General features: G+C 38.6%; 1 protein-coding gene across 1 annotated transcript in view; it reads left to right on the top strand.

The window, feature by feature from the left end:
* The window catches only part of ITGB8 (integrin subunit beta 8), a gene marked incomplete at its 5' end in the record, with an annotated part of 96,806 nt that overhangs the window by 23,576 nt on the left and 57,988 nt on the right, over nucleotides 1–15,242 (top strand). Inside the window, one exon of the mRNA XM_082632046.1 lies at nucleotides 12,684–12,769. Within this exon, the coding sequence (XP_082488172.1) occupies nucleotides 12,684–12,769 (86 nt within the window). The remainder of the gene's footprint in view (nucleotides 1–12,683; nucleotides 12,770–15,242) is intronic.

Here is a 15,242-nt window from a genome sequence, read left to right as displayed (position 1 = left end):
GTTTCCCACCAATCATGTCATTTAAACTCATACTCTACTTTTTAAAGTGTTTTCACAACACAGTAGATGAATACAGCATATAAAGAGCAGGAGCATTTTCCCTGTCTCATCAGCAAGGAAGCAAAACCTCAGCAAAGTTAAATTATGAAGCCAAGGTCTGAGAATAGGCAGTTAGGGCAAGAACAAGTTGCTTGCTTCCCTGTTCCAGATTTGGCTTCCAGGGCAGAACTGGAAATTCACAAATGGAAACTGCAACTGCAAACACCATTTCAAGTGCTTCTGCCTAATTAGCATGCAGCCCAGAACTGTCCCCTGGCAAGATATTGGGGAAACACAGTAGTAAAAGGAGAAGCTCTCTCCCTTGCTGAAAAAGTGCCAACCAATCTGATTCAGGCACTTGGTAAGACATTCAAGCTGGGGCTTTGGTGTTAAAACTCAAAGTTTCCTTGTGCTTAGAAGTAAAGTGAATTTTGAAAAGGGCACTGAAGTACTTAGGGAAGTCTTTGGCACTGAGGACAGAAAATAATCCTACTGGGGAGAATCTAACCTCCTCATCTCTAGAGTGGGACTGATGATAGGAAAAGTAATGACATACTACTAGTATGAAAGAATTGTCTTCAGCTACACGGGAATTATTATTGAGTCATCACTTAAGAATTAATAATAGTACTAATTAACAAGGGTTTTAGGTTTTAAATCATACTTCGGTATAATTGTCTTTATGTTTTTCTCTATTCTATACAGGACAATGTTTAAGAGAAGAGGCTCTGTAGTCAGAATTGGGTTCACACTTGGTCTCTGCGCTTACTAGCTCTCTGACTTTGAGATGAGACTTTGCCTGAGTTTTAGTTAGTTCCTTATCTTTAAAATGGGCTTAGTAGTGCTCTCCTCATAGGACTTTTATAAATTTTCAGTGAGATAATACATATAAAGTGCTTGGTACAGGGCCCAAATGAGAGTAATCACTTAATAAATATTTGGGTTTTTTTCCCTAATTTTATCCTATCATATATATAGGTTTGATTTTCAAGTGACAGAGTCAACTATAGATACCTTTTTGGTCTTTGAAGTGTAATTACAGGAAAACCAAATGCTGAATTAACTAAAATTCACTTTGAGTTTTAATTTATTTTTTTACTTAGAAGTGCTCTAATCAAGTGCACACCTGCAACGTGACTTCAAGATTAAAAGATATAATGAAAAAAATGTATTCCTACTATCCTGGGGCATTTGGGTTTTGACATGAATAGCACTATGATTTTTTTTTTAGGTGGGAGAAAGGAAATTCATACATGCCAAGAGCTGGAGAGGAAAATAGGAAGAGCCCCTAGAACTCTAGTGTGTTAGATTAAAAAACATTATTTAGAGGAACAGAGTGGGAAACCGGTGAATATTTTGGCTTTTATAAAAAGGGAGTGTGCCTCATAAACAGGACAGTTGGAATGTATGGAAAAGTTCCAGTTAAAACAAGACACAAAGCACATGACTAATATTGCTTTTCCAAGTTAGACAAATGCAGCTTTAACCAGAATTTGCCTCAGAGGGGCCTCTAGAGCCCTCCTTGAATCTTGAGATTTTGATCCTTTTTCAAGTTCCAAGTCTGAAGTAGGAAAGCAATATTGAGAGATGCTGTGTTTTTGCCCCTCACCTTTCTTCCTGAGTTGCCCTTGCTTTGTCACAAATTCCCACCAGGTGAGTGAATGTCAGGAGACAAACTGATATGCACAGGCAAAGGAGTAAAAGCAAAACTTGATTTGAGCCTCTTCTTGTTGAACTATCTTGTTGAATACCTGCTTGGCCCACCAAAGAAAATTCACTGTTAGGAAATAATATGAACTGCAAAGTCATTTTCAAATGCAAATGACAAGTACTCTTTATACTCTTTTGTCTCCTTCTCATTTCAAAGAAGATATAATCTAAAAAACAATCAAACAAATTTCAGCCAGATTTCTGCATTTTACCTATCTTTCAAACCTGATGGTTTATCCTTAATGTGAAGAGATTTCCTCATCAATAACAACTCATGGGGGCTTCCCTGGTGGTGCAGTGGTTAAGAATCCACCTGCCAATGCAGGGGACATGGGTTCGAGCCCTGGTCTGGGAAGATCCCACATGCCGCGGAGCAACTAAGCACGTGCACCACAACAACTGAGCCTGCACTCTAGAGCCCGGGAGCCACAACTACTGAGCCCACGTGCCACAACTGCTGAGCCCGAGTGCCACAACTACTGAAGTCTGCGTGCCTAGAGCCCCTTCTCTGCAACAAGAGAAGCCACCGCAATGAGAAGCCTGTGCACCAAAACGAAGAGTAGCCCCCGCTCGCCACAACTGGAGAGAGCCTGCGCATAGCAAAGAAGACCCAACGCAGCCAAAAATAAATAAAATAAAAATAAATAAATTTTTAAAAAAAGAAATAATAGCTGAGAACTTCTCAATCTGAAGAGAGAACTGGATATGCAAATACATGAAGCTTATAGATCACATTATAAAACAAATAATAACTCATGGTGTTTTATTTCTCCTTGTACATTTTCTATCACCTGAGCATGGATTACCTTGTGTATTGTTTTTATTTCTTGTTCTACACACCAAACTACTGTGCATTTAGGGTGACCTGAGGCCTCAGCTTGCCTGAGGAGTTTCAGTTTACACCTGTTTCACCAGTGTAGTTAATAGTTCCCCCTTTCAAGTTAAAATTGTTCTGGTGTAGAGCATAAATTACACAATCACCGAAGATGGCCTGCAATCAGAATTTTTTCAAAGCAAAGTTGGTTAAAATGTGTGTAAATGAGTCACAATAAAAGTTTCTGATATGACCCCTCCAGACTAGCATTCTGGATGTGGCCCATTTCAACACAAATGAGTGTCATCAGTGGCTTCACAGTGGTTCTTCTTGTAAATTCCATCATGAACTAGAGTTTTGATTTATGCCATCCCAGCGTACTTTAAATACTGACTCATGCTGGGATTGCCCCAAATAGGGAAGGGCAGACTAATGGAATGTGAAGCATTGCCCTAACATTTCTTAACCTGCCCAGTGTTGAAAGTGGCTTTATTTTCCCCGTTTGTGCTCCAAAAATCTTTATGCTAGCATAAAACCCTATTGTACTCACATGATTTTCTGCTATATAACAAGGGAGGTTGAAATTTGTCCCTGAAACGAGGATTACATGTAATAAAAGTCTAATAAACCTGGTTAATAAGAAGAAAAGATACTAATGCTATTGCCTAACATTGGCATTATAAGGAAGTTCCTCTCAGTAAGAAGTTACTCAGCCTCATAGGGGCATAAAACATTTGCTGAAATGGAATCTGATTTAGATCTGAACAATAAGAAAAAAAAGTGAATTTGGTAGTTTTGCATCTGATAATGGTAGCATTCAAAAGTGCTATTTCAATTCAGTATCATTCCATCACATATTCAGAGTTCTTTAGAAAGAAACTAGCCTTGCTTTAAAATAAACCAGCAGAACTGTACAGTATCAGAAAACCAAATGTAAGGAAAAGAAATTTGTCACTAGAGAGTGGCATGGACATATATACACTACCAAACATAAAATAGATAGCTAGTGGGAAGCAGCCGCATAGCACAGGGAGATCAGCTAGGTGGTTTGTGACCACCTAGAGGGGTGGGATAGGGAGGGTGGGAAGGAGGGAGATGCAAGAGGGAAGAGATATGGGAACATATGTATATGTATAATTGATTCACTTTGTTATAAAGCAGAAATTAACACACCATTGTAAAGCAATTATACTCCAATAAAGATGTTAAAAAAATAAAAAGAAATTTGTCACTATAGGTATATTTGTTTTTTTTCACATTTGGAAACATCAAGATGAGGTCATACAGATGTGAAACATTAAGTAAACATAGTTATATTGCCTTCTGCAATAAATAGGTTTTGGAAAGAAAGATTATTTTAAAATGCATATTCAGGAGCTAGAAAGACCTGAGAAATTAAATTGACAAATCAAACTCAACTAGGAATATCAATTATTCATCCCACATTAATTGAGTGTGTACCAGGTGCTAGGCTCAGATACCGAGGAAAGAAAGAAAATATGTGTAAGCACCTGTTTTCTAGGAACTGACAGTCTAGTAGTCTTACTTTTCCAAAGAATAGCAAAACATGAAAAAACACAATCTCTTTAGGGTGGATGATCTGTTTCACATAAAGTGATGTTATGCTTAACATTTCTAAAAAAGCAGTTATATTAATTCTGCTCAAGTCTTTCTCTTATTAATTTTTTTCATTTTTTCATTGAGATGTAGTTGACATACAATATTGTAAGTTACTGGTGTACAACAGAGTGATTTACAATTTTTAAAGGTTATATTCCTTTTAAGTTATTGTAAAATATTGGTATATTCCCTGTGTTGTACAATATCTTTCTAGCTTTTTTTTTATACATAATAGTTTGTAACTCTTAATCCTCTACCTATATCTTGCCCCTCCCCCCTTCTCTCTCCCCACTGGTAACTAATAGCTTGTTCTCTATATCTGTGAGTCTGTTTCCTTTCTGTTACATTCACTAGTTTGTTTTATTTTATATATTCCACATATAAGTGATATCATACAGTATTTGTCTTTCTCTGACTTATTTCACTTAGTATAATACCCTCCAAGTCCATCCATGTTGTTGCAAATGGCAAAATTTCATTCTTTTTCATGGATGAGTAATATTCCATTTTGTGTGTGTGTGTGTGTGTGTGTGTGTGTGTGTGTGTGTGTATACCACATCTTCTATATCCATTCATCTGTTGACAGACACTTATGTTCCTTCCATATCTTGGCAACTGTAAATAACGCTGCTATGGACATCTCATTAATTTATCTTTTGAATCTCAGATGAAAAACTGTCTGAGGCATTGTGTTCATCTGCTAGTAACAGGGCCTTTAAAAATAGTGGCTTAAGTAAGATTGGGGTGAATTTTCCTCTTAATGTCAGAAACAGTTCTGAGAGACAACCCAGAAAGCGGGCAGCAACTCCACAGTGATGAGCAGCCTGGGCTTCTTTACTTTTGCCATCTTCACTATTGGCTTCTATGAAAAAGGTTACCTCAAGTATGAAGATTGCTGCTGCTGTTTGAGACATCACATCCATGTTCCAGGCAGGAAGAAGCAGGACAAGCATAAGACAAAAGGGGCCTTCCAGCTGAATCAGCCCTCTTTTTGAAGAACTTTGACAGAAGCCCCGTTAAGCAATTTCTGCCTCCTCATCCCAGTCATCAGAACTAGTCATATGACCATGTAAGTGAGGCTGGAAAGTGTGATGTTCCAGTTCTTCTCAATGCCATCTTCAGCAAAACTAGGATACTCTTAGTAAAGAACAGGCAGGCAAATAGCAATCTCTGCCTGCTACTCTAATTATTTATCACTCTCTGGGGTACATCATTTTAGTAGATGTTGCTGGCACCCCATCTGGAATCCTTTTACAGGCTGGCACACCATCCCCAGCTACTGTGAATTCTGTCTGTTAATGGCTCACAAATGCCACCTTCTCAGAATTGGCTTCCACCAAGGCAGACTACATGGCTCAAAGATATCTGGGACTTTAACCTACCCTGCCCCCCACCTTATGCCCTCCAGGCTGCCTGCAGCAGATGACTGACTGGTATGAGGGTATAAATGTTAGACCACCCTTGACTCAAGGTGGGACAACTCCATGGTGTCAATTGGGTATGACTTCTGGGTTGGATCAGGCTGAGATCAGACTTGGACTGCACCAACATCTTTGCTGAGCACCTTGTCCTGACTTTCTCATCTCAGTTCCCTTCTCAAAAATCACTTGCCAAGAATCTCTCTCAGGTTCTTCCTCTGAGGATCTAAGACAATTATTTTTTCTTAGAATCCCCTCACCCTTTTTCCTGAGCCACTATATAAGAATTGAACATTATCATACCACCACCTTTTTTCCAAATACATCTTTAGACTATCAAACCTAATCACTGGAAATACTAACAGGGAGACAAGAAAGAAAGGAAGCCAAGGTGTTTTTCACTAAACATAAATGTAGGTCTATGTTTCTTCAAGTGCAAGTAGAGGCAAAATTATTTAGACAAAATGGTTTTCCCCATAAAGGTACTCATTTTCATTTACATGGGCTGAATGCTTATTTGCTACAAGTTCAAAAGAAATTAAGCAGTATGTTAGAGGTAGAGGAGAAAAATTTGCCAATCTAGGCTGGATGCCACTGATGGAGAATAGTATTTTCTGAATTATAGTTTAGTAACAAACTACAAATATTAAAGTGAAGTTTTTCAACTAATTCTATATGAGCACACTTGAAAAATACATTTGTTGAATAAAAATCATTTTAGTAGTTGAAGTTTTGCCACATATAACAATTCAATTTTGTATTATTTATGTGAACTCCAAGGAAAAAACTAGAAGAAAAAGGAGAAATACCAATAGTTGCATTATTTCCTTGCTCTCCCTGTTTTGAGATACTGCCTCAGGCACTAACTTCCTTGTAATACATTTCTTTTTTTAAAAAATATTATTAGTTATTATTATTAGTTCTTGTTACCTAGATAAAATATTTTTAACATCTTTATTGGAGTATAATTGTTTTACAATGATGTGTTAGTTTCTGCTTTATAACAAAGTGAATCAGTTATACATATACATATGTCCCCATATCTCTTCTCTGAGTTTTAGTTTATCCCACCCCTCTAGGTGGTCACAAACCACCCAGCTGATCTCCCTGTGCTATGCGGCTGCTTCCCACTAGCTATCTATTTTACGTTTGGTAGTGTATATATGTCCATGCCACTCTCTCACTTTGTCATAGCTTACCCTTCCCCCTCCCCATATCCTCAAGTCCATTCTCTAGTAGGTCTGTGTCTTTATTCCCTCTTACCTCTAGGTTCTTCATGACCTTTTTTTTTTCTTAGATTCCATATATATGTGTTAGCATATGGTATTTGTTTTTCTCTTTCTGACTTACTTCACTCTCTATGACAGACTCTAGGTCCATCCACCTCACTACAAATATCTCAATTTCGTTTCTTTTTATAGCTGAGTAATAGTCCATTGTACATATGTGCCACATCTTCTTTATCCATTCATCCGATGATGGACACTTAGGTTGCTTCCATGTCCTGGCTATTGTAAATAGAGCTGCAATGAACATTTTGGTCCATGACTCTTTTTAAATTATGGTTTTCTCAGGGTATATGTCCAGTAGTGGGATTGCTGGGTCATATGGTAGTTCTATTTTTAGTTTTTTAAGGAACCTCCATACTGTTCTCCATAGTGGCTGTATCAATTAACATTCCCACCAACAGTGCAAGAGGGTTCCCTTTTCTCCACACCCTCTCCAGCATTTATTGTTTCTAGATTTTTTGATGATGGCTGTTCTGACCAGTGTGAGATGGTATCTCATTGTAGTGTTGATTTGCATTTCTCTAATGATTAATGATGTTGAGCATTCTTTCATGTGTTTGTTGGCACTCTGTAAATCTTCTTTGGAGAAATGTCTATTTAGGTCTTCTGCCCATTTTTGGATTGGGTTGTTTGTTTTTTTGTTATTGAGCTGCATGAGCTGCTTGTAAATCTTGGAGATTAATCCTTTGTCAGTTGCTTCATTTGCAAATATTTTCTCCCATTCTGAGGGTTGTCTTTTCGTCTTGTTTTTGGTTTCCTTTGCTGTGCAAAAGCTTTTAAGTTTCATTAGGTCCCATTTGTTTATTTTTGTTTTTATTTCCATTTCTCTAGGAGGTGGGTCAAAAAGGATCTTGCTGGGCCTCCCTGGTGGCGCAGTGGTTGAGAGTCCGCCTGCCGATGCAGGGGATACGGGTTCGTGCCCCGGTCTGGGAGGATCCCATATGCCGCGGAGCGGCTGGGCCCGTGAGCCATGGCCGTTGGGCCTGCGCATCCGGAGCCTGTGCTCCGCAACGGGAGGGGCCACAGCAGTGAGAGGCCCGCATACCGCAAAAAGAAAAAAAAAAAAAAAAAAAAGGATCTTGCTGTGATTTAGGTCATAGAGTGTTCTGCCTATGTTTTCCTCTAAGAGTTTGATAGCGTCCGGCCTTACATTTAGGTCTTTAATCCATGTTGAGTTTATTTTTGTGTATGGTGTTAGGGAGTGTTCTAATTTCATACTTTTACATGTACCTGTCCAGTTTTCCCAGCACCACTTATTGAAGAGGCTGTCTTTTCTCCACTGTATATTCTTGCCTCCTTTATCAAAGATAAGGTTACCATATGTGTGTGGGTTTATCTCTGGGCAGGTGGACTTTGGGAGCAAGATATATTATTTTTTCCCCTTTCCCTCTTTTTGTGAGTGTGTATGTTTATGCTTCTGTGTGAGATTTTGTCTGTATAGCTTTGCTTTCACCATTTGTCCTAGGGTTCTGTCCATCTGTGTTTTTTTTTTTTACTTTTTAAAAAAAACTTTTTTCTTAATAATTATTTTTTATTTTAATAACTTTATTTTATTTTATTTTATCCTCTTTCTTTCTTTCTTTCTATTTTTTCTCCCTTTTATTCTGAGCCGTGTGGATGAAAGGCTCTTGGTGCTCCAGCCAGGAGTCAGTGCTGTGCCTCTGAGGTGGGAGAGCCAACTTCAGGACACTGGTCCACAAGAGACCTCCCAGCTCCACGTAATATCAAATGGCGAAAATCTCCCAGAGATCTCCATCTCAACACCAACACCCAGCTTCACTCAACGACCAGCAAGCTACAGTGCTGGACACCCTATGCCAAACAACTAGCAAGACAGGAACACAACACCACCCATTAGCAGAGAGGCTGCCTAAAATCATAATAAGGCCACAGACACCCCAAAACGCACCACCAGATGTGATCCTGCCCACCAGAGAGACAAGATCCAGCCTCATCCACCAGAACACAGGCACTAGTCTCCTCCAGCAGGAAGCCTACACAACCCACTGAACCAAACTTGTAATACATTTCTAAGCTCTTCCAAGCTTCCCTACTCAGATCCATCTTTTCCAAAGAGCTTCCATGCTTCCACCTTTTCTCCCTTGCCCCTTTACTTAATCCCTATGAAATTTAACTGTGACTTTGGTTCTGTTTCCTGTGCCTGATTTTCAAAGAAGGAGACCTGAACCACCTCCTCCCTCCCTATATTTTTGTAGGGGCCTTTACAAAACAGTTCCTCAGTCAAAACTTGGAATAACTAGATAATTACAAGTGATTAAAACAGGAATCTATTTCTTTGTTTTAACTTTTATATCAAATGATAACACATTAAATGTCATGTTATGCAAGAACTTTCAGTAATCAGGTAATGTATTTTGAAGATATCTGTAACATCTACATGACTATGATATACACCTAGAACAAGGAAACCCTTAAGTTATATTCCAAACTTTATTCTACATGTGCTCAACTTGCCTGGTTTTGACTGTTACCAAAGTAGAATACATATCAGTGTTTATTCTGTTGTTTTTTTTAAAGGAAGCAGTTTTATATAATTATCCAAGTTTAATTTAATTTGTATAGTAAATGCAATTAGGAAGAGGATGCTGTCTGGAAAAAATCCATTTCTGCATTTTTTACAAATCATTCTGTCTAGGAGTAACAGGAGGATCTAGAATGATTGATTCTAAATACCACAGACGATAATCCTTATCAGTTTTCAGTTCATTCTTCCAGATAACTATGGACATCCTTTAAATTTTGTTGAAATTTTGTGGTGTACACTTTAGACCAGAAAAACATTAGAAATGTTTCCTAGAAATTTCACTTGATCTGATCACGTGACTTATGGAAAGATCCCAAGCTAAACGTTGAAATTTCTACTGTCTTTAGGTTATTTTTTTCTTGGTCCATTTTCTTCTTCCTTTCACTTCTGCAGATTAAACATCCTCAAAATAATATTAATAAACATATCATCTAAACAGGATCATTTTTCCTGTAGTTAAATAGACTCTGAGAAATGTCAGCCTTGGAACCTGGGAAGTGTTAACAGAACCAAAGTCTCTGTGTCCCTTGGTCATCATCCTTAGGTATATGAAGTTTGAGAATGGAGGTTGGCACTAGAACTTTTAAAAGAAAACAGAAAACAAAATTCAGAGAGAACAGGGCTTCCCTGGTGGCGCAGTGGTTAAGAATCTGCCTTCCAATGCAGGGGACACGGGTTCGAGCCCTGGTCGGGGAAGTTCCCACATGCCACGGAGCAACTAAGCCCGTGCACCACAACTACTGAGCCTGCGCTCTAGAGCCCACGTGACAAAACTACTGAGCCCGCATGCCACAACTACTGAAGCCCATGTGCTTAGAGCCCGTGCTCCACAACAAGAGAAACAGCTGCAATGAGAAGCCCGCGCCCTGCAACGAAGAGTAGCCCCCACTCGACGCAGCTAAAGAAAGCCCATGCGCAGCAACGAAGACCCAACACAGCCGAAAATTAATTAATTAATTAATAATTTAAAAAAAAGATTCAGAGAGAACAGATGTTTGCTTATAAATGCATTATTTACTACATGTGCTATAGAAGTAGGAGCCTGACTTGAACTTGAACCAGGTTAACTTAAGACAGAGTCAGACAACCATTAGAAACAAAGACCAAAGTCATAGAATCTGCAGCTTCCCTTCTAGGAGACTGCAGTCTTAACTGCCAGAGCAAAAGTCCTACCTATTCAGTGAAAGGCTTGGTCAACTCTGATCTGAAATAGACTTAATTCCATCTTCCAGCTGGGTCAAGCTTAAAAGTTAGTAAAGGTCAAGTTAGGTCTGCAAATGTGCTTGACTTCTAGACCTAAACTGATTTGTTTTCTGAGAACAAAACTAAAAAGGTCACTCCTCTTCTGAATACTTTAGGAATAAGAAGGTTTTACAGTTTTGGAGGATAAGTCAGATGGAAGATTTTTAGGTTATGGAGTCTGCATAGTTGGTGACCACACTGTAGTAAAGAGAGTCCAAACATTAGTTATTTTTTTAGTCCTTGGAATTCTAGGCCAGTGAAGAAAATTCTAGGCCAGTGCAGTGCATCTAGATCAGGGAAGATGTTTTGGATGGTGTATTTTAAAAGTTGATGTAAAGCCAAGGACAAAGGATGAAGGGGACAGAAGAGAAGGATAATAGAACAATGAGATGTTAGGGAAGAATGCTTTTAGCTTAACTCATTGGTGTCTGGGGAAATACAGGGAAGAGTGCTCACTACCACCCCAGTTATTTCAGTTTTCAAAATACATTTTGGTCTAGAATTGCACATACTTCCCAATATCCCAATGCACCTCTCTGCTATGTTTACTCCTCTGTATTCCTCTCTCTCTCTTCACTGCCAACACCCATCCCATGCCACCTCCAGGTCAGAACCGTTTTAACCCTTTCTTCAAGAATGTTGGGGCAAGTTGAGAGAGAAGGAAAAGAGAAACCAATTAGATGGGGATAGCTAGAGATTTTGTAGACTCTATCCCCTTTCAAACTTCGATATGCATGTGTGATTGGGCACACACACAGTCTTCTTTCATGCCTATTACATTTTTTAGAAAGAGATGAACACAAATGAGAAGAAACAAAATGAGAGGGCAAAGAGACATACTAGGTATCACTGCCTCTGGGGAGCCGTCCGCAAACATGCCCTCTTCTCTGACCCCTGCCCTTCCCTCTAAGTAGAGTGAGAAGATCCTCACCATATTCCCATAGTGCATTGGTGATATTTTGTTATGCTTATCACCCTGTATTTTATTGTTTGCTTATACAGTTTACGCCTCACCTGGACTGTGAACTACTTAAAGCCGGGATGTCTATGTTATTTACTGTGTGTGTGTGAGATGGGTAGAATGCTGTGATTTCCCATGTCCTTGGGACATTTCATTGTAAAGGATGGAGTATGGGAAGCATGTGATTGTTCCACTAAAACCTCATGATAAAATAATTTATGACTCTCTCTTTATTATATTTTATGTGTTTAAGTCTGTAACATGAGCCTCTTTTTAATGATCTAAGTAGATAGTGGCTAGAAGGATAAAGGTAAATAGTATCCAGGCACAACTATGTTATTAACACATAACAGACAAGTGTGGGTAGCTATGGAAAAGTGAATTGGTCATAATCTTAAAGTGGTCCAGTCAGAGAAATTAAATGAGGTTAACTAAAACAACCCATTCATTTTAACCACTTTATTTCTAAAATACTGAATCATTGCCATTTTGTCTGGTTCTGATATCCTTCATGCCAAAATAATCAATATTAATGCAGGCAGAATTACCAAGTGAACTACTGTGTATGTCCATCAAGAATGTTTCTCAGAAACTTCATTCACTGTGACTCAACATGGATTTACATGTTGAGATTGAGGTTTGTATATGATTATTTTTACAGAAAAATTCTAGATCCAAAAACACCTCATTGGTTCAGATAATATGAACTACAGGGAAACCTGAGCACACTAAAAAATTTGGAGGATCCTCTGCCATTGCAACAGAATTTCAAACCAAACCCCCAAACCTAATTAAAGTCATATTTTTATCACCTTCTTTTCCCTAATTTTATAAAACCAGATGATAGCCATCCAGAAAATACGGTACATATTAATTGCAGTGATCAGGTTAACAATTCCCAAAGAAATTATATATTTTTTGATGTCATGTACTTAAAACTATGGGTCAGCTTATTTCAGTTTTCAAAATACATTTTGGTCTAGAATTGCACATACTTCCCAATATCAGAGTAAACTGTAATGCCTCATTTTATCCTCCATTACAGAAGACAATAGATGTGCATCTTCGAATGCAGTGTCCTGCACCAAGTGCCTTGCGCTGGGTCCGGAATGTGGATGGTGTGCTCAAGAGGTGTGCCTTTTTCTTTCTTTCCTTTTTTGCCCTTTTCTCTTTTCCTTAAAATTGACCTTCTTTCTAGCATGATTTCACTGATCTAATATTCTGTGCCTTGAAGATGCATCAGGAAAAAGAAAGATACTGCTGAGCATCAGGAAAATTTTCTTTGGTTTCATGCTTGGAAACAGCATATCTGGCTGAATATAAGTATAACCTTTCTATTAGGAAAATTATGGTAATTTTGAAATGAAGTGCAAACCATTTTATGTTTTCCATCTGTTCTATAGAGAGAACTGGCAAACACGGATAGTAACTTTTGATAGGTCAGTAGGCTTTGTGTGAAATTCTTGCTGCAGCTTGGGGCATTAGGTTATATATCCAAGTTGGATCGTTGTCTTGTGCTTGCTTATTAAAGAAAAGCAAGTTAATTTATTGTTCCATCTCATTTGTTTTTATTTGAAATACTTGGAGATAAGTGATTTGCTCCATTTCATAACACTGTACATCAGATCACTGGCTACTTATGCAAAATGGGATGCTTTTCTTTGACATGTGACTCAATTCATGCAATATTGTGTACATTAAATTCTGTTACATGGAGAATAACCAGAAAATGTTTATTCTTCAAAATTTGTGTTTTTATAGTCAAATAAAGAGAAACATATCCCAATAACAAACTTTTTTATAAAACGATTATGTGTTCCTTCCTTCTTGGCTCTAAACTTGTATTGAGTTTTTTCTTTTGTTGGTAATCTTCAATCAAAACTACCTTATATAATAAGTTTCAATGAGGAAGCCAACTGCTAATTTGGGTTGTTTTTTTTTTATGAGATTGCCTAGGTAACTTTACAATTATTTATGTAGTTCCTGAGAAGTGAAACAAACAGAGCTTTAATGGCCTTTTGCTTGACATGAAGAGAAATCTCTAGCTTTTGCAGCCTCTGATTTAGATGGAAAAACTGTATCTACCGTTATCTTTCCAGTCTCTTCTGTTATTACTTGTCCTTTTATACATCCCCCAAGAGGAAACAGAAATATGAAAAGTAGCAAAGGATGATGGACATTACTTTCTTCTATGCAACAAGTCAGGAAAAAGGCAGGGGAGGGGATCATGAAACAGTAGCCATGTCTTCTGAAAGTAAGCAGCCCTCCTACTGACAGCCCAAAGGCTTCCTGGATGTACTCTGGGCTTTATCGGTCAGAAAATCAGATGTCACTCAAAACTAGGCAGTGCTTTGCCAGAACCCATGGAGCCAGGCAATGTCATAGAGAGGACAATTCCACAGTTTCCAGGACCAACCTCATTCCCTCCTATGATCCAAATGACCAGACAGAATTCACTCTTTTCTCTGAGCCTCCCTTTCCTCATCTCTATAACCTTGAGTTTGAAGTTTACTTCCAGTTTTTCCTTGTCAGGTATGTTTTACATTTGTTGATATGTTGATATTTCCTGACCCCCACCCAACACTCCGTTTTAGATCTCTACTGCATGACCGAGGAAGATCATTAGAGTTGTGAAGATTGTGCCAACTTAACTTCAGCTCCTGAGAACTTTAGTGACTATAGTTTAGAGGGATTTTCAAAAGATGGTTCAGAAACCCAGTTACCAGCTAAATGCAACATGCCAGCCATATAGAATGTCAGTTTCCAGAGAGCACCCTTCTCCATCTCACACCTCTACTGGCATGAAAAGTCTGGAGAGTCACAGTTATGGGAGTAGCAATGTCAGTCCTGCCACGGAGGAGGGATTTTGTGTATTCAGAGGATGGGTGGTCAAATGGAAGGAGGTAAGCCAAGGAGGAAACGTAGGGTGGCTTCCAGAGGTGTCTGCTGTTGGTCCAATCCTCAGAAGGGGATCTCAGAAAACATCCAGAAACGACTTGGCTGTTCATATCCCAAAATCTTCTTCTATATGGTGCAGGGTAGTCTAATTTATGTGTTGACAAAGCAGGCTCTGAAATGAGATCAACTTGGATTCAAATCCCAGTGCCATCAATTTCCAACTATGTAAACTTGGCCATGTTAACCTATCCACTCTGAGCCTCAGTTTTCCCTAGCTCTAAAATGGAAATAATAACTGTAACTATGACACACTGTTGTGAAGTTTAAATGAAACTGTATGTGGAAGGCATTTAGCACACAGGCATTGCTTAAGTTACTATAAGAACTATGGTGAGACTCTAGAGCAATTCATTCAGACTTAGGAAGCTAAGAAAATTGCCTGTGATAAGAATACAACGTCAGGGGAAGCAACCCATGTTAGGACTCAGTCACTGGCCATATCATTAACAGAAGGAGCTGTCCACTCCCTACATGCTGACCTGACACCACTGAAAGGAAAAATGCAATGGTTAATTTTGAAAGATTGCCCACCATTTAGTCACATATGCAACTGATGGTTTTATTTCTCAGCCAGCAAGAGTAGAGGGACAAGAAAGAAAGAGGCATTTTTTTCTCTGTTCATGATTAGAAAAGATAAACATGAACA

This window comes from Mesoplodon mirus, assembly GCF_964341445.2.
Source record: "Mesoplodon mirus genome assembly, chromosome: 9".
Classification (NCBI taxonomy): domain Eukaryota; kingdom Metazoa; phylum Chordata; class Mammalia; order Artiodactyla; family Ziphiidae; genus Mesoplodon; species Mesoplodon mirus.
The sequence above is the reverse complement of the archived record's forward strand: the minus strand, read 5'-3'. Positions and strand labels throughout refer to the sequence as shown.